General features: G+C 42.9%; 1 protein-coding gene across 6 annotated transcripts in view; it reads right to left on the bottom strand.

Annotated features, from left to right (window-relative positions):
• epha3 (eph receptor A3) overlaps positions 1 to 20,815 on the bottom strand; it is a 180,653-nt gene that overhangs the window by 4,873 nt on the left and 154,965 nt on the right. For 5 of the 6 annotated variants that reach the window (XM_062402042.1, XM_062402043.1, XM_062402039.1 and 2 more), the window contains 6 exons: positions 18,837 to 19,022; positions 15,921 to 15,982; positions 12,722 to 12,931; positions 10,540 to 10,689; positions 9,646 to 9,839; positions 3,849 to 4,004 (listed from right to left, as the gene is read on the bottom strand). In XM_062402042.1, the coding sequence (XP_062258026.1) occupies positions 3,849 to 4,004; positions 9,646 to 9,839; positions 10,540 to 10,689; positions 12,722 to 12,931; positions 15,921 to 15,982; positions 18,837 to 19,022 (958 nt within the window). The remainder of the gene's footprint in view (positions 1 to 3,848; positions 4,005 to 9,645; positions 9,840 to 10,539; positions 10,690 to 12,721; positions 12,932 to 15,920; positions 15,983 to 18,836; positions 19,023 to 20,815) is intronic. The other variant, XM_062402040.1, reaches the window with a different exon arrangement.

The raw sequence follows: 20,815 nt of genomic DNA, 5'->3' as shown, positions 1-20,815 counted from the left end.
TTTTTTTTTATCACATGGTCCACTTAATGTCAGCAAAGCCCCAATAAATCTCCTCAAGAGCAGACAACGATAATGAAAATAAAAGAAATCAACAACTTAAACATTGTCTACAAGTTGAAACAGACGTGAGACATGATTATAAATCAGAACCAGAGACACAAACACTCACATGAGACAAATCAGCAGTTGAAAGCTTCTCTCTGCAGTGTGTCACACTGTTGACTCAACAATCCCCATCATTCCTCAGCAGCACCTCTGCCGGCTCTTTTTTCTCTCTCTCCAGTTCAGTTAACAGTGAACCGTGGCGTAAAACCATTTTACATGGGCACGAGCCATTTTCCTCTTTTGTGGTGTCACTTTGTCGAGTTGCTGAGAGACTGTGAATACTAAATGATTGTGGGGTGTTGAAATGTGTTTTTTTTTTTGCAGTCTGCAGCACAACGCGTTGATGCGTTTACCTTCATTTACAAAGAACCTCAAAGCCTGGAGACTGTGAAAACATATACTGTACTGTACCACCTGTTTCACATTTTATCACCCCATTAAAGGGCCGTTATCAGTTGCCATCGGGGTATGAACATGTGGGTTGGCAGTGTCTAACTCCACATCCTGGTTGGCTCAGACTTTCATCACGACGGTAATAAACCTGGGGCATAACAGGTTTACGCATAAAAACTACTTGAATACGTTGAGGGAATAATCGTGATTTGGAATAAAATTTGTCAACTGGAAACAAACATCTGTATGAAGGAGGCGTCACCAAGGCCACATCACTTCTGCTCCTGTTACATCACAACAGCCAACTGAGGTGGCCCATTCAGAAAAAAGGTTAACGATGGGTTGTAATAAGCTGCTTGTTTTCAAACAGTGATAATGATGAGGATCGTATCTGAGCTGCTACTAGGTGAACTTTGCCGCTTCCCAAGCATAACAATGGGAGTGATGACCACTGATAACCTCCATTTAATTGGAGGGATAACGTAGAGAGCGGTAGTGTCACGTATTTGGTTGTGGTTGTCAGATTAGGTCAAGTCTGTCACTTCCTCAATCAAATACCTGAAATGAACTTTGCAATGACCCTGTTCCTGTGAAGGAAATAGTCCAGAGAAGAGGGGATTTTCCTCTTCAGTGTCTCATATCCTGTCTCAGAAAAATGACTTGAAATACTCCAGCTGATGAGTCAGCACGCTGCAGCCAAGTATGATCACTGTTCCTCAGAGGTCAGAGCGCTGCCAAGCCTTGTGCTGAATATCAAGGACTAGATTAAGACTGTACGAATCAATAGAGCAATCCATATTGAGCGATGCGTCGTCTCCGCCAAGGCTGCTAGCCTTGTAGCCGAGCTAGCCTTGTGTGCCTGGGCTTCAGCCTTCAGTGGATTAATACTGCAGTGATCCAATTTAACATCGGGTTACAGAAAATGCTTTGTAGACCGATATGATTACTACAGTGCAAGGTTACGCCGGTGCAGTTCATCTGTGGTGTGCTCGGTCAATACCGAATGTGGATTACAACCTATTCTTTTGCCGTGTAAGCTTCTTTTTGTTTAGTTTGTTTGAGTTTGACCTAAGATAGATTTCGCATATTAATTGATAATTTGCATGAGAAAAGTTCACAGAAAAGTGAGAGGAGACGCTTTAATGAAATTGCTGGAATCCCCAAAAATTGTCATCCGCTGCATTAAGAAACGCACTCACCCCAGAGAAAGCTACACTTTTTGTCTCTTTGGTGTCTTTGGTATTAGGCACCATTTAGAACTTTCCAAATAGCAGCCGTATTAGAATAAATTCAACAATCGCTACAGAGATTACAATGTTTCCTTGTGTGAAAGTATAAACTTATTGTCCTTCACGTCCTCTGAACTGAAATCAAATCCACGATTCATCATTATTCAAAAGGACACACACTTCAGGCTGCTTCTTTCAGCCGACACTGTTACCGGCTGCAGGTTGGGTAAGCCATAGACATCAGTAATAGCTAGCTGCAGCAGCGACCGCCCCGTCCCCACCGGCCCAGCTGCTGCCATCACCACAGTGAACGGATGCTTTGATCACAATAATTAGAAATGTCCAATTATTTACCCGCTCACATTCCACATCGGTTAAAGCAGCAGCAGGCCAACAGAGCAGGAGAGGCGAGAGGGAAGAGAGAATATTTCTGCACTCTCCACTGGCAGAAACAGAAAAAAACAACTTAAACTATAATAAACAGAGTCAGGTAGAGTAAAGTCTGCTGCTGTCCTTGATTTTCTTCAAGCAGCCGCACTCGAACTGTAAGTCTGGAGGTTTGTTCATCATCATAATCCCCCAGTCTGTTATGGCTGTGCTTGGGATTCATAATTCCTTTCAGCCTGTCACCACAGGACTCTGCCTGGCCAAAATCTGATCTCCTATCTCAGAACCTTTTGTCACGCTGATGATCCTGTCAACGGGGCCAGACAGATCTGTAACTGTGGAGCTATCTGCCTCCTACTGAGAGACATTGATTCACTATCCCCCAATGCTCTGCATTTATATTACTTTTTATTCTACAAATTGATCTTTATAATTTTTTACTTTTAGAATTATAATTACCAAATATGAATCGAAGGTTGTTGAACTACCTGTCCTCTATTTTGACATTAGGGATGAGTGAACAAGACTCACCTCGTGCTTTAAGTCAGATGATTTCAATATTTACAGAGAAACTGAAGCCAAACGGTTGTTTAAGAAACCAGAGTTGTCAGCCATGACAAAAAATCAACCATGCTTTACTTAACGGGACCAGATGTTGAAGGGAAAACAAATTCCATTCAATGGCCGTGGACACTTTGCAGATCGGTCTCTGCAGTGTAACTGTTCTGTACTGCCTTTTTAGATATGTTCTAGTGGAAATTAGCTGTTTAAAAACACGTTTTATACAAGATTTTAAACATTGATATAGCAACCAGCAATTATTTTCTATACAAAGATACAGAAGTTCTCTGCAGGGAATGAAGTCACAGTGAGTGTGGTTCTGCCAGAGGTTTCTTCCAGTGCTTGATCATTGTGGGAACTAATATGTTAAGTGCCTTGTGATAATGTAAATTCTGATTTGGTGCGATTCAAATACAATTGATTTTTTTTGGTGCTAGTGAAGCATCTACTGGTCGGTGGATATTGTCTCTGACCTTTAAGTGGCCATACCTGGGGATTGAACAGTGACTAACCAGATGTTATTATATGGTCAGTGTGATCCAGGTCAATGGGGAAAACACAATCTAGGTCCTGCAGCTCCCAAAATTAGATTTCTCTAGATTTGGCTTTCAAGTAGTTTTTCTGAGAAACCTTTTGACAGCTCCATCCTTATTTTTTGATTCAAGGCTTTTCTTTCTCTCCAGTATTTCATCTTGTCAAATCTCACCTCTCATTCCCACCTTCAATAGATTCTCTATTGTCCCCTTCTGGAGCGCTCAATTATCTCTCTCTCTCTCTCTCTCTCTCTCTCTCTCTCTCTCTCTCTCTCTCTCTCTCTCTCTCTCTCTCTGTTTCCCTCTCGCTCTCACTCTTTCTGCTTTTTGTTTTACTATTTATCTCTGTTTTTTTCTTTCTTTTCATTCTCTCACCTTCTACCTCTGTGGTCATACTTACAACATTGAACGCGTGGCTAAAGACCTTTCATTATGAGTTACCGTGAGTCTCATCTGGACACTTTTAGTAATGTCTCTATAGATTTCTTTTTACTTTTGGAGGAAAAAATAGGATGTGTGTGTGTGTGTGTGTGTGTGTGTTCTTTATCAAGAGCCTCTTCAAATTCTGTAAACACTGGGTGACATGAATAGGCAGAGGAGCCTGTGTGTGCGTGTCTGTCGCCGTGTGTTGTTGTCTTACTCTGTGGAAGTCTTAGCCAGGGTGTCGCAGGAGCTGTAGCTGACCCCAGAGAAGGCCTCCTTGCAGGGTAAGGTCCTCATTCCGTCCATCCATTCACTCATGGTCTCCATCGAGGGAACCTCTGCACTACTCCTGTCCAGCAACAAGTTGGCCGGCCTGAGGCGAGACAAAAGAAGGACGAAGATAGATGAGTTGTCGAAGACACATTTCTCAGAGTAATGACCTGCAACACTGACAACTGAGATCATAGCATAGTTTCAGGAGCATAAGGCTATTAGCACTATGCAGATCACCAGCTGAGAGTCTAATCTTAATGCCGCTGTAGCTAAATTCTCTGGCAACACAATTTGGGGAGAGGACTCCTGGAATTAGGAGAATGTACAGATTGCACAGTGTTGATGTTTAGTGACTTTGCACTGACTTTGTCCCCCAAACACAAAAGAGAATAAAACTTCTACAGCCTCCATGTGGACAGCAGGATGGAAACAGGCTTTATGAAAGACTAGCGATTCCACCAGCAGCAGCAGGACTATTTGCTTGAAGCACTGCAGAAAAAAGGAGTGAGCAGAACATTGTCAGGAAACAGATTGCCTCATTGCAAGGAGTGCTTTGATAAGTCTATTTGTCATAGTGTGACTGAAGTGGTTACCAGGTTGAAGTTTCACCTTTGCATTGCAATTAACAATCTATATACTGCGCTAATGGGAACAGAGCTGAATATGATTGCTAAGTTGTGAGTATGTGACTTAATAATTTCTGCATAATAACTTAGACACAATACATGTGTACTTTAATGAAGGGTTTATGTATTGTATCACACACCCACACACACACGCACACACACTCACTGGCCTTACGCTTCTGTTGCATACAGTAAACCTGCACAATGCCTTTGGGCTTCAAGTACAGGGGGAATCAACCCACCACACAAAACGTCAATAATATTTTAAACATATTCAAGAAAAACATAACCAACAAAAGCTGCATCGGTTTCCGCCTAATCTCATTACTGTACCATGCGGCAAAACGCAATATTAGATTTGATTAGACTTGATGGTTTCAATTGGATCAAATCAAATCAAATGCACTGCGTTGGGCTTCAGAGTGCTCAGTCAACAGCAGAGGGTGAAGGAAAGGCTGCAGGCGCAGCTCTGACTGGCGCTGACTGATGTTTGCCAAGGATTGGGGGAAGGAGGCGAGAGGAAGAAAGACTCAGGCAGACGGATATCAGAGCGCTGGAGAGCGGAGGAGAAGCTGGAGACGACACAGAGCTGTCTCAGGACTGAGGCTTTGTTTTAGACAAATAATACTTGTTGTGCTGTTGTGAAACCTGCCCACATGGAGGTGGGGAAAATAAATCTAGGTCAGCGCACATTGGGTCAAACTCAAAACACAGTCATCAAACAAACAATAATGATTCGGACACTTTGTGTGTTTATGGCCAAAATTGTGAGTTGAAACTGGGTTGGAAAGGCATACTTGTTTTTGTAAGGCACCAATCTTGCAGATTAGACAAAGGCACCTGCGTTGGGACACGTATACACACATACACACATACACACATACACATGTGCAATCACACACATGCACACAAGGGAAATGGTGCTTTGTGAACAAGGCAGGACCGGACAGGGCAGAGAACAGGGTCGTTTTTCCTTTGGGGAATACTATTCATAGTGTTGTAAATAAATTCATTAGAATACCAGGAAGTCCACCTCCGCCTGTTTGATTTGGATTGGCAGGGAGGTCTGGAGCCACTCTGTTTGTATGTGTGTGTGTCTGTGTGTGTGTGTGTCTGAGAAAATCTGAAAATGATTACCCAGGCTTAGGATATGCTCAGGGAATTTGGTATTTGGCATTTTTATTTTACTCTATTTTATTTTATGAAAAACTACTACTTTACTCAACAAATTGAATGCATTTGTATTTATTCAAATCAAATAGGCTAATAATAGGCTCTTATGCATTTAACATCTTCTTATTGTCACCCTTGTTTTAAAACTGTTCATCTTATTTCACATGTGGAGTAAGATTGGTGAGCTGATGTCCTGTTTTGGACTTGTGCAGAAGCATTGCTCTCTTTTTTTGTGCTGATAAAATACAGTACAATATATTTAAATCAAAAACAGCAGAAAACCTATCAAACCGATGTTACGATCCTCAAGCTCCCATCAAGCAGCAATGTCAAAAACACCACCGCACTGAGCCAACAAAGAGTGAGATGACATCTCAAACAGAGGCAGGGAAAAGGGGAAAGATAAAAGGGGAGCGAGAAAAAAAGATGGTGGAGTGGGTGTTGTTAAAATTATTGAGTCTTTTCCTGCCAGATCAGAGGCCTGTCAAAATTCTGGGGCCCCCCAGGACCCCCTGGAGAGACTGGTTTGTAGAAAAAGCAGGGAATTGAGGGCTCGACGGTGGGGATGGTTTGCATGGTGGTGGTGGAGAGGGAGGGGGAGTGTGCAGATTGCACTGCAAGGGGAAAAAAATTCTATTGTTGATCATATTTTGTATTTTATGTTTGTAAATGTAAAGAAAAAGGATTGATTGGGAGGATTGTCACTGAGGGTTTACAGATATATTTAGTTTGGACTCAAATTCCGATATCCCCAAAAAGTCCTAAATATTAACTTCAGAGTTGTCACTGGATTATTGATCCTCTCCTCTTCGGTTCCCGTCTCTGATCTCTCCCACGTCATCCTTTGCTTTCTTTCCCCCTCTCCTCGTCTCCTCCGAGAGGTAAACTGCAAATGACCTTGATTCCCCTCCCCTATCATTTTCTTTTGTCTCCTTTGTTGTTACATTTTCGGCAACATCTCTCGGCAGCTCAAGAGACAAGAAGATTTCAGAGGAAACAGAGGGATGTGATGAAGGGGAAAATAAAGAGCAGAGAAGGCATCTGTCTGACGGCATTGGGGGGGGTTTGAAAAAACCCTCATGGACCTAACACCATAAAGCATCGCAGCAAACAACTGCTCGAACACGGGGAAGTATAAATACGCCGGAAAAAGAAAAAAGTCTATACCCCCCTTCTCGTTTTCGTTTCCCTTCCCTTCCTTCTGCTCAATCTTTCATTTTCTTGACCTCCAAATAACCAGGCCTGTGTAGTCTCTTGTTTTTAAAGCTCTCGAGGGATGAGAAGAGGTGGATGAGGAGCAGAGCACGTTACAGATTCATGTTGGTAGGACAGTGTGGGAGGAATTCAATTCTCACTGTGTTACCAGCCCGGTTCCCAAGGGGCCCCCTGAATGGGAGAGGTTCGCCCTAGACAGCCGAGCCAACGTCGGGCCTTTTAATTGAAAATCTGATACCAGCACATTAGGTGTCTTCTGCCTCGGCTGGATGTGATGAATATGATGTAGTTTGAATCAATACTACTCAGGTGGTCTGAACCAAGCTATTAACCTAAATTTACTCAAGTGTGACATTTTGAATTTGATTACACTCAACAATGCACGATTCTTAATATGGAAGCTTGATTTACATGAGGAGCATGAATTTCAGAGTGCCAATGATGTTAAAGAAAGTTAAACATTTTGTGCAAAATGAGCTTTAATTGAAAATGTTATGAATGGATTATTGCTATCTCGCTGAATCTGGGTTGCTGCAGGATTCAAAAAGTTCATTTTTAAGTTCTCTTTAGAACCGAAATGAGGGTTATTTAAGACCTATGTCGAGTATGAATGATATGGAGGAATATAATAGTCCCAGCATTACTTTGCTGAAGTAGGTGAGTAGCAAATAACCCTTGAAACGCAACGTTATCGACAGCTAGAGACAAAAGGTATCCATATCATTTCCCACAGCTAAGCCAGGTGTACTGTGGATTATCACCAGGGTGTTTATAGCCTCAAGTGCTAGTTCCATGTTTATCTGGATTCTTATTACAACACCATCTGTATCATTGAGAAACAACGACATCATGCAGAGACATTGCAAACTATGCATACCGACAAAATAATTCCCTTAAAAATAAACAGAATTAAGAACTACTTAAACATATTTAAACCACATGTACATCTTTTTTTTTTTTTTAAACTCTTTTTAGACTTTGTAAGACTCTGCAGAGACCTTGTAATTAAACTCAAAGGTTTGATCTTCAATGCTTGGCATCAACCTTGCGTCTCATTCCCAGGTTTCCTTTACGTCCCCACGTCACCCTGTTCCGTGCCTTTTTATATCCTCATAGCTTTGCATGATTATCTGTGTTCTTTAGTACCCTGAGCTGGTTTACTCTCACCAATTGAAACCTCCTTTTCCCATTTTTTCTGTTCCAACCTTACTCCACAGGCCAAGATATACACCAACACAGATCTCAGCCCAGTTCCAAGTGCAGCCATGGCCTACGGCCCCAATCCCTTATTTCTTTGTCTAAAGCCCTTTACTGGGAAACTGGTTAGCTCTTATTTCAGCCTCAACTTAATTTCCAACCTGACCCTAACTGCTGAACATGAACTGAAGACCTTCTTTACTGGAAAGAAATGTGTCTTTTGACATTACAGAGAATAGATATACTACAACACTTTCAGGATTGTGATTATTCCTCTTACCTGCCTGGATAAAAAGCTAATTATGTCATACACAGCCAAACCTACTCAGGTTCGGCTGCAGTAATAACATTACTGCACATGAAGGACTTCCTCACCTTGAAAACAGGATAACCTGTGATATCATATGTTTTAGACAGCCTGTAAAGTCCATGGTATTGACGACGGCCTCTAACCCTGACTTGACTCCTGTTGGCCCTATAATTAGTCTCTGAAGGCCAACCTCGGGACATGGACTCAAGTCCCTCTTCATCCACACAGGGACACTAAACTCTGACCAGGTCCCACCCCTAAACCCTCCAGATGCTCTCCTCCGGTCTCAGGCTTTGGTCTGGAGGCTTTTGCAGAGGAGGGGGTTTGGTCCCCCCCCGCCAGCCTGAGACAAACGAGGTGTGTGGAGCGGAGTGCAGCTGCTCCCGCTGCGCAACTGCCGCCGCCACACACACACACACACACACACGTATATACGCAGAAACACACACCGTTCTCATAAATCACGAGAGCCGCCTCAGTCGACCAGCCTGTGCTCGCTCAGTGTTAAAAGGCAATCAGGAAAATTACATGCAAACTCCAAGGGACCTATTTTCACTTTCTTAAGAAATCGTTAGTCAATGTTATGAGCTTTGACGTCTCCATAATAGCACGGTCGTCTGCTAAGACCCAACGCTTGTCCCCCCTCCCTGCTCAAAAGTGACAACTGTACATGGGCTACCCTGGTTCCCCCGCGGGCCCCTGGGAGAGAATAGTTGTCCCGACAAAGGACAGGAGTGCCAAGGCAGCGAGTGGGGGTAATAAAGGAGGGGAGAAGTAGGGAGGAATATGTCATCAGACTGCAGAAGAAATATTCATGGGAATGGTTTAAGGTGATGGGGGAGAGGAGGAGGGGGGAGGTGATGAGTGGAGCTAATTTTCACCTTCCAACAGGAGGAAGCGAGGAGGCAATGTTTAATGTCGAGTTCCCAAAGCAAACAGGAGTTCACCAAGCGAGAAAGACACATAAATCTAATATCCTCTCTCCGTAAGCCTTTGTCTTCTCATTGGCTATTACATTAAAAATGGGGAATTGAGCTCCATTCCTGAAAATTAAAACTGCGGCAGTCATTAGTATCCCCATGCATTATGAGGACAGAGCAGAAAGTGCTATGACCTGAAGTAACCCATAGCATCTCTAGTGTTTAATCATGTGTTGTATCATTTGTGCGATCACCGGAAGACACAAGACACAAATGTGACTCAAAGTATTCGAGGATTACCTGGACGTGGTGTTGGCCGTGATCTTGAGGCTACCAGGGTTGCGGATGAGTTTATCCAGGATGCTGACTATCTGTTCAAACTTCGGCCGGTTGTTCCTCTCCTTCTGCCAGCAGTCCAACATCAGCTGGTACAGAGTGGCGGGACAGTCCATGGGCGGGGGGAGGCGGTAACCCTCATCCACGGCTTTTATTACCTTGATGTATCAAGGGAAACACAAGATCGGAGAAATGACGGATGAGATTTATTAAGAACAAAAAGGGCATCTATGGCTCTTTTATCGGAATCACTACTTTTATCATCAGGTTTTTTCAAATAAAGACACATTTACTGCAAAAGTTTCATTTGCTCATTTTGCTCTTAGTGGTGCTTGGTGTGTTGTTTAGACAAAGAGACATAGTTTACACTTCATCCTCCTCTGCCTTACTGGTTCAGCTCTCCAGATATCACCTCATTTCCTCTTTTGTGCCCCATTGTGCAGCATCATTTCGGCTACTCACAAACCTTGAAACAGTTCTATAACTTGGCACGGGGGTGCATCAAGGGCAAAATGGATTGAGCTTTGGGCAAGGCACCGATATCCGTATGTCCTTATTGAGGGAGCAGAAAGATTTGCTTCCTAAAGTGCCTCCTAGACAGAGATGCATATCTTTATTCCTACTGATGTGTTAACATGCAATGACAGCCTTAAAGTATCTCAGCAGCGATAACTAACATTTAGAGGACTGCAGTAACTAACTCCTTTATGTGAGTAAAGGGTAGAGATTGTGTTGACATAACTGTCGCTGTGTGGAATGACCAGATCGTGAAGCATAACTGCAGCTTTAAGTCCATTTACACGACCCTGTACATGAACTAAACATCTAATCTAAACATTATAACTCAGAAGTACTTACATCCTGATTGGACATCTCCCAGTACGGCCGCTCCCCGTATGACATCACCTCCCAGAGCACGATGCCATAACTCCAAGCATCACTGGCCGATGTAAACTTCCTGTAGGCGATGGCCTCTGGTGCCGTCCACCGAATCGGGATCTTACCTCCCTGACAGAGGGAGAGAAGGAAAACAATAATCAGTCATACAGTCCTTCAGTTTATCAGATACGGAATAAATAATAAACCTGAGCAGCTCAGTCGTGCTACCTGATATTATCATGTATATTAGTGGGTGTTCAGGTTTACATTAATACATGAAATCCATAAAAGACTACAGCTACCAGACCGACTGATCATAGAGGAATGACTTGAAAAAAAAAAACGATCAGCACGAGACATATGGTAAAAAAGTGGTAGTTTGAACATTGCATATTTATTGCAAGTTAAGACGATGTGTTCCTCATATTGGAAATAGCTGCTTTACGGTGAAATGAAATATAAAGACACATGTTTCTGTCTCATGCATCTGTTAACCCATATGGGCTCTGTGGTTTGGACTGAGCATGGGAATCTCAACCTCACTTTATTATTCCCTGTATGGTGTTGAGGATATGCAGTGAAATTTGAATATATTTATATATATATATATATATGTGGATTGTACATGAATGAACACACCTAACATTGGACATACAGGCACATAAATGCACACAAATGAACCTGAACTATAAATTCTGCCTCAAAACTAGGTGAGAAATAATGAAAAGTGTTTCACCGAGGGCTGGATGTGAATCTGTCAGCATGTGAGGACTGTAACATGTGTGTCAGTAACTGTTACATGTCAGGGTTTATTATCCTGTCTTATGATTCTAGATCATTTATTTCTTGGAGAGAGGCAAATGGTGCCCTGACTGTTTATTTGACAAGCAATTCCCAGCCAGTGAATTACACTGTTTAAAGGGGCTGCACGCATGGGCTAGACCACAGGGTCCAGGGATGGAAATGACCACACACACACACACACACCCACAAACACACACACACAAACATATGCGCACACACACACACACAAACAAACAAGCTGTGTTTCATTTTGTGAAACAAATTTAAAAACAATAGGTTTTTTACATATTCCCATTACAATACCTTATTGCTGTGCCTTTCCAAGATATTATCCCTTTTTCCCCCAAAAAAATGATCCCACATTACTAGCTGATTGTCGTCGGGGTGATTGTGTTAAGATTTGTCTGGCTGTTTCTGCAGAGCAATAATAAACAGTCTGGAATAGAAGCACTGATGCTAATGTTGTGTGGGCGGACAGGTCAAGAAAGCATTTGACCGCACAACCACCAAACGTCTTATCAATGTGATTGCATTCCTTCGTGGCACACGGTGCTTGGAGTGCTGCTCTCCACGGCCTCCCTGTTGGTGTGTGTTGTCATTTCTGTGCAGTGGTCCAGAGAGGGCGAACTTTGTGGATTTATGTTGGTTTTATCGCAATAAACTTGTATTTCTCTTTCCCATGGCAGAGGGACCTGGTGAGTGTGCTTGGATTTATCCGGTATACAATAGAGCGTAACAGTGACCGCACACGTTCAGAGAGCCTCTGGTTCCTGAAGTAGATTTCCCATTAATTTTTCTCCTTTCACATTTCAGGAAATCCCTCTAACAAGAGTTTAAAGCCTGGAACCAGGCCGACCAGCTACGAGGTAAACTGTGACCTTAAAACATTTGGAATGAAAGAACTACACATCCCACAAACCATTGCAAAATATCCCTTTCCAGTTACTTCCAGCGCACTTTCTCTTGAATTTATTTTGACCTTCGTAACCTTTTCCTAATCTCTATAAAACTTCAGTGGGAAATGCAACTTTTGCTTTTACAGGAGCATCACACATCATGTCACAGTCTGGCAGGTTGTGCTAAGGCGACATTATGGCTGATAATCAAAATCTCAAAATGAGAATGTGCAGTTTGTTTGTGTTCACATTATCAAAGTCACATAATGACAGGTCTGCTTGGATTTCCAGTTAAGTTTGATGGTGAGAGAACAATGTAGTCTGTTTTGTAGTGATGTTTCTGTGTCTGTTTTGTAACCTTTTCATATAATTATCACATTTCAAGAAACTTATTCCTGAAAAACCTGGTTCCCAACATGCTGCTATTTAAGTCCTTCCTTTGTGTTCGTGCTCCGGCTCACCCTGGTAGTGTACGCAGCCTCCGGGTCGTCCTCCAGCACCCGGGACAGTCCGAAGTCGGACACTTTACACACCAGGTTGCTGTTGACCAGGATGTTCCGAGCTGCCAGGTCTCGGTGCACGTAGCCCATGTCCGACAGGTACTTCATACCCGAGGCGATGCCGCGCAGCATGCCGACCAACTGGATCCCTGTAAACTGGGCATCGTGCTTCTTCAGGAGTGAGAGGAAGGAAGGAAGGAAGAAAGGCATGCACGGTTAATGCCAGACCTTGATTGTGTACATGGTAAATAACAGAAAGGGAGTGTGACCTTACTGAGTATTTGCATAACGTGAGGCATTTCATAACCACCGGGAGCATTTTGATTAACCTTTAGAAACAACCTTTGACATTCTGTACCTCATCTGCAGCTCAACTGTGAAATCCCAAAGCCAGGGACACAGTAATGAATGGATATTAGGATCAGACCAGTACAAATCTTTTTCTTTCTTTTTTATCTCCGCAGTTTCTGTCATCCACTACTCATATGACACTGTTATTTCATATTTATTGTATAAGGGCTAGGCCATATGGTCGAAAATGATATCAAGATAAAATCTTCACATCACCGGAAATTGATAATTATCACATGAAAGACAGATTTTTTGCTCCTGAGTGAAGGTTCGGGATTTAAACTCTTCTATATGAACAGAGAATAATAAACCTTTTATAACTGTCTGAGGTCAATTACATTCACCTCCTCACTGTCCTCGCATAATGTAAAAAAAAAACACATAGACTTTTGTTTAACAGCTATTGATGATGATGAATCCAGCAAAAGTATCCCTGAATTCTCATCTGATGATATAAGGTGCACTAAACTCCAGAGTTTAAATATAGTTTTTCACTTCTACTAACAGCTACATTTCAAAGGTATAAAGTGATGTTTCATCTTTCTATACGACACTAAATCAAAGTAGTGAGAAATCCGTTTCTAGATTGTTCAAAGTGGAAAGATTCAACATTCATTAACAAAGTTGGACCTGATATAAACCTAAAACACTTTTCTCCCTGTGTGCATTGGCGAGCAGGAGTGTTTACACTGGTTTAAACTGCCAAGTGTTTACCAGGAAGCCTGTTTGTTCTATGATGCACTGCTGATGTCTGGATGTCTCCGGCGGTTTCCGCTCTAGGTTCACACCCGACAAACAGCATGTGGATGAGTGTTTTGTCTGGACGGCTATTCACATTTGCATTTACTGCCGTACCGCGTCATTTGGGAGAGGAGCGTGAGTTGAGTGTGTTTTCCTTTGAAAACCAGCCGGGTCCACCTCCCATCCCAGTCCGTCCAGGGCAATTAGTGGCCAGACCACCTGGCTTAGTCACTACAAAGCTCTGCAGATTCGGAACATGGACGTAAGCTGCGGTGCACATGCTATGCATTTGCGTGAGTGTGTTTGCACACATTTTCAGTGATAAAGTACAGGCCTCTGGGAGCATGTCAAGAATCAACGGCTACTCCTCCTGGATGTGTGTGGATGCCGTGGAGGCACATGTGGAAAGAAAAGGGCTAAAACAGTGCTGTGAACCAGGTCTATTCCTGTTTAAGAGACTGAGGCAAGGCTAGAATCCAATTCACTCATGGCCGAGAGCGAAGCAGGGAAACAGATCATAAAACCTTAGAAAATGATAAGCTCTGAAAGGAGAATCGAGCTGAAACAGTCAGAATCAGCCCGATCTCAAGAACATTATTTACTAAAAAAGATAGTTTGAAGTTTTAGGAGAATATTTTGGAATTTAAGCCAAATCAATCATGTCCTATGGAACCATTTTCTAACATGGAGAGTATGTCATGTATATTGTACATGTGTTCTCTTTGTAATTTGGCCAGTTGTTTGCTGTTGAATGTTATATTCAACAGTTTTGTCTTCTATATTATTCTGCTGCAGTTGCAAACTATACCTCCGCCAATGCACAACTGTCCCCTTATGAAACCACATTTACATTCACTAGAACACACATCTCAAAACTTTGGATCATAACTATCAGTCCCCTAAAGATTTGTTTAAATCAAGATCCAAAAGTTATTCTCTGAGAAATTAGTGAAAATGTATAAAATTGCCTCTAACAATGTTAAAGAAAGTAGAAAGAAAACCCTTAACCTCTCCCCTGATGCAGAGACCCAACAGAACTAATGGGTTTGCATCCTTCCACCATGTTTCGTGATAATAAATCCTGTAATCTTTAATCTTGTTACAAACAAACAAACGGGGGTAAAACATGACCTTCTTGACCAGTGTAGCCTGTATATCTAACACTGGCTCAACTGTTGTGCATGGCCCCTGTAAAATAAAACAATAAACTAAATTTTCACAAAGCAGGATTTCTTTTATTTCACTGACCGGGTCACATCTGTTAGTTAATAGAACCCGGAAAGATTTATCTGGAGATGTTCAGACAAAGCATTTAAACTAACAGCTATTTCATTTCTTACCCTCGTGAGACTCTTACACTATGTCTTCACTAGGGGAGAGCGTGGCCTAAGGGATAGAGTGGGTGCTCTGCAACAAGAAGGTCGCCGGTTCGAATCACACTCTATCCCATCTGCATGCCTAAGTGTCCTTGGCAAGATACTGAACCCCTAGATGGCCCCTCATAAAATGATGAGCGTTCTAAAAATGTAAGTCACTTTGGATAAAAGCGTCAGCTAAATGACATGTAATGTAATGTCTTTTTCTGGACCCAATGTATTTTCATGGTTTCATTCATAGACAGATCGGTCATTTATAAAAAACCAAAGAACAAAGATTGACTGCCCTGCTCTCCGTTGACATTTCAACGCCACCTTAGGGTTCATGAGTACTAGTGGCACAACTCCTGTTCACTTCCAATCTGTGTGCGGGGGGGCTTATATAGTATTTGCTTCCTGCGGCGAAGAAAATCCGCGGCTTGGCTTCATGTGGAGTTCAACTTCGGTGAACCTTGATCCGCGATATACGCCCGCATTTGCGTATGTGTGACCGCTGCCTTTAGATTGTGCATTGGACAGGTGGCACCCCCCCCCTGCATTTAGGGCGGCTCCCTGCTGTGAGGGCCCTAAGCCGCCAAGTGTGTGTGTGTTCCCCATCCAGCTGCCTATGGGTGTGTGTCTCTACGATGCATGAAAAACACACACTTCTGCCTCGGGTGTAGTCGTGAGTGTTCGTCCGTGTCAGTACTTACCCTCAGGAAGCTGTCCAGGGATCCGTTCTCCATGTATTCTGTGACAATCATCACGGGTTTACCTGTAACCCAGAAGATTTCCATTAATGGTCACATCAGATCAGCGGGCTATCTCCCAGAATGAGGGCAACGACTTCAGTTTAATTCACTGCCGAAGCAAAGACTCTCGTTCTCTAACATCATACCACACTGAGATTTATCCACCGACACAGGGAGTAACTGGGGAGGGCTGTAACTTGACTTAAAGCAGATATACAGTACTGTGCATGTACACAGGCGCTGATAGGGGCCTGGTTGAACTCTTTTCTGTCCATCATACACACACACACAGTCAAACACACACACACACACACACACACACACACACACACACACACACACAAACACACACACTCACACACAGAGCAAAATAAAATGATCCTAGTCATAGCTTTAGGGCCTCGGCAGGTCAGCTGTCAAAGTGTGACATCTTTATTTCTGTGGAGGACCCGGCTGTAAATCCACGCCGCCTGCGATCATCTGTACCTGATCAGACTGCGGCGGACTCACGGTTTACTACCGAGGAAAGAAAGAGAAGAAATACTCTCTTTAAGAAACCTTTAAATCAGCCATGGTTAAAAGAACAGCATCGGTGTCAGAACCTGTTTGTGTCCCAGATGGCTTTGTTCTCCCTGCTGCACTGTTACTGTAGCGCCATATGCTGCATCTCCATTTGATTCTGATTAATGTGGCCGCCTCCTCCTCCCCCGTTCTCTCCTTCTCAACAGATCCTTTCCCCCACATCCCTATACCTTTCTTTCCCCATCACCCCCTTTTCACACATCTGGTGAATCAGACTTTTTGGAGGAGTAACATTGGGCTGAGTGGAAAGCGCGCTGGAATCGATTGTTAAGAGAAACAAATATAATACTCTCTCTGGAAAATAAAATCTATGAACAATGATGGAAGTTAGACTCAGTATCTTTATTGCAGTCAATGCAGATCTAGTGACTGACTAGACTCACAGTGGAAAAAGTCCCTATGAGTCAATCTGAGTTTGACAAAAAGTCATATTGGTGCCAGCACATAGCTGAAAGTTAATGTTATATATATATATATATATATATATATATATTACTGATGTAAAAAATATGTCACTCTCCCAACTGTAGTCTTTGACCACAGTAATAGATACAGTTTGGCTCTAATGGCTTTTATATTTGGAGATGGGAACACACACACACTCGGCCCTCCCTCCTGTCCTCTTCCCTTCTCTGTTCCTAACACTTGCAGAAAAGATACAGGCCCCCAAGCCCCATTTGTTCTGTGTGCATGCATGGCTGTGAGAGAAAGAGTGTGCATGTGCGTGTGTGTTTGTGGGTGTGTGGGTGTAACTACTAATATGCAGCCAGTGGATCAGCCAAAAGCAGCAGCAAGGTAAATGGGGTGTGAAAGTCTCAGGATTATTAAGAATTAACAGGAGCGGCTTAATAAATCACCCCACCACAGTGTGTGTGTGTGTGTGTATGTGTGTGTGTGTGTGTGTGTGAATCAAATACTCCCCCTAAAACTGTGCCCTGCACTCATACCGCTGCAACTCGCACACATGTATCCCTCTAAATGTAACACACACACACACACACACACACACACACACGTAGACTAACACTGAATACCGAGCTTCTCCCATTAGTCTAAAAGCAGCAAATAAAGCCACAGTTGTGTTATTGCAGTGTTTCCCACAGACTGGACATGGAAGAGTGGTTTTAGATGAATTAGACATTAGTTTCGAGGATGAGGGTTTACAGACATACAACCACTTCACATTCTGGATGTACTGTTTTCAAGGCTCAGGCTGAATAGACTTTCTTTACAAAGCAAATGCAAAGAGATAGAGATGACTCAGCTGACGACTGCTGGCTGCCTATTTCACTGTATTCAATTTCACCATTCATTAAAGAAAAAGTATCTAATACCCTCAAGAACAAATAATTCAATAATTCGTTGGTTAACTTTGCCCCTTGAGAATCGGCGATAACTTTCTGGTCTGTCGGTGATGACTCACTCTGATGAATCCTAAGTATCAGTCTCCTTTGCCCCACTCAGCTTTCAGCAAGTGAAACAGAAAGAAATCCTTAGTTTTTAAAAAATATATATACGGTTGAAAAATGCGTCTGTGTCTGTTTTCACCGCGCTCTTTGAGATCCTATATTAGTGAAGCTGCTTTTGATTCAAAGAAGTCACGGCAATAAGTCACTGAACGCAAATTTCAGAGCCAGGCAGCAATTAAGGAACCGAGAAAAACACTCGAGAGGAAAAAAAAAAGAAGAATCAAATGAATAAGAGACAAAATGAGAGGAAAAATCAAAGACAATAAAGTGAGAGGGAAGTTCTCCAGGTATTTTATTCTACTCTTTAGAAAAACATGGCAGAGCTACTTAACAAGCCCGGTGCCGCGGGGAGAGACGGAGGCCTGGCCCGTTCCTCAGCGACAAAGTTCAGACTCATTAGTTCCCTTTTGCTGCCGTCACTTCTTTTTAAAGAGGCCTTCCGTGTGCTAATGATAGTCTTATAAAGAGGCCCAGAGGGGAGCCAGGCGCAGATATGGATTTATGGATTTACGCCTGCTTTGGACACAGGCTTTGATCAAAGCACATTGATCTGCGGAGATTTACACCGTGGCAACTCAATAAAGCTCCCGCGCTCATTCACAGGCGTGTCGGCCGCTTCACATCCATTTGTCAAAGACAATTGTAAATCCGGAATCGGTAAAAAAAAAAAAGTCTCTCTGGAGATGTTGGATCTGTGATGCAATGTGAATACAAATCATATCTCTATTCTATTCTACTCGATTCTACGCTATTCCTATTTTTCGAGTTTAAATTGCGTTTGCAAAGTCACTCCCCCCCCCCCAGCAGTCGTGTGTGGTGCACTCACTGCGCGTCACCACGCCCTCCAGCCTGATGATGTTGGGGTGGTCAAACTGCCCCATGATCGATGCCTCGGCGAGGAAGTCCCGCCGCTGCTTGTCCGTGTATCCTCCTTTCAGAGTCTTGATGGCCACACAGATCTCCTTCTTGCTGGGCATCCTCAGGCGACCACTGCACACCTCTCCGAACTCCCCTATAGAGTCAAACAGTTTGGACTGGTTAAATATAACGACTTCACCCGATTCCACAGTGTTCTGAGGGTACACAGTGACCTTTCAACTTTCCTTCTATGTCCAATTAAAAGAAAAGCAGTGTGACATAAACTTCCCTCTGATCAATCTGGATTTGTTACCAGCGTGGGAGCATGTGTGTGTTTATTTCAACTCCTACTTGTGTGTGTGTGTGTGTGTGTGTGTGTGTGTGTGTGTGTGTGTGTGTGTGTGTGTGTGTGTGTGTGTGTGTGTGTGTGTGTGTGTGCCCTGTCAGCGCTGTTGGCAGACCGGCCACTTCAAAGGCAGCCGGCCCTTCTGCAGCTGGTGACAGGGATTTGGCCGGACTGCGGGAGATGAGCCGAGTGTGTTTGTGTTTGAGTGCGTGTATGCGTTTTTTGTGTGTTACTCCATAGTGTAAATGCACATCGAGCGCGCTCATGCGTGGTGATGTCAGCGCTGAGACATGTGCAGATCTCTCTCCGTCACGTACAATCATTTCCCATGGCGGCTCTGGATCAGAGAGCACGGGTCAAATCTTGGACTTGAAGGGACGGCGTCTGGAAGAACTTATCCAGAATAATTACAGCCTGTCCAAACACCGAACTGCACGCCTGTCCCTTCCTGCTCCGCTCTCCTGACCCCCGGCGCTGGACGGGCGGATAAGGCCGGACCGACGCACCTTTCTTTATTTCCATATACGTGGTCACTCCGAGAAAGAAGGTCTGGGTCTAACGAGGCTTGATTAGGGACACTCTCTCCTTTCCTGATTTCTGGTGGAGGTGGATATCCCACTTTGATCCGAGAGTCTGACCCGTGTAGAGAGCGTGGCGCATGTGTTCTGTCTTTTAACACAAATCACCGATTGGCAAGCAGATCAAAGTCTGGTTAACATGTTTAATGAAGACAGATGGAGGCCGAGGCAGGGGTGGAACAAAAAGAAGTGTATATTGAGTTGTATATTATTCACGATCGTGTATAGCTTTGTTAAAATCACATGTACAGACAGAAGGCGTGTACTTGCACTGACGACGATGGAAAAACTTTCCATCATGGCTTTAGCTTTAATGTTCACTTAAAAACTTTAATTTGTCCTTGTGACCGCATCAAAATGTTCCCAGGGTTCTCTGTTCATTTAGATGAGATAAGATTCCTCTATATCTGCTGGTGTCTAAGATTTCATTATTTTGTTATTTTAACCACACACACACTTTGCTGGAATCTAACATCTTAAGTTTGTTTTTAGAGTCAAATTAAGGCAAATTCTGATCTTTTTAGTTCCTCTCATTTCACAGATATGTTATAGAACAGATGACAGAAAACTTCTTACTTCCACCATGACTTCCAAACTTCATGGAAGGATGAGGTGTGGGTCAGGGAACAACTCAATATGTTTTGGTGCAGGATTCTTCCTTTTCACTTTCTTTAACTTTGTGAGATGGAAAGTTTTTTTTCAATACTTTAGTAAAGTTTGAAGTGAAATTGAAAAGAAAGCTTTGGAGTTGTGTGCATTGAAATCGTACTGTAACCTTCTGCACTCTGGACTTGTGTGTGTAAAGGCTCAGGCTTAATTCGTTTTTTTAAATAGACCGTTGAAAAGAACAGATTTTAAATGATCACTAATTATATTTTAATTACATTAGATATTCATTTGAAATGATTGAAAGCTTCAAAGTTTTTCCATAATGTAAAATCTGTACTGTGGATACTTTTGTAGCCTGCAACAGTACACATAATATAACGATTCAATGACATGCATGTTCATTATAGAACATTC

Source organism: Platichthys flesus, chromosome 13 (genome assembly GCF_949316205.1).
Source record: "Platichthys flesus chromosome 13, fPlaFle2.1, whole genome shotgun sequence".
NCBI classification, from domain to species: domain Eukaryota; kingdom Metazoa; phylum Chordata; class Actinopteri; order Pleuronectiformes; family Pleuronectidae; genus Platichthys; species Platichthys flesus.
Note: the sequence above shows the minus strand (reverse complement) of the source record. Positions and strands in the feature narration are given on the sequence as shown.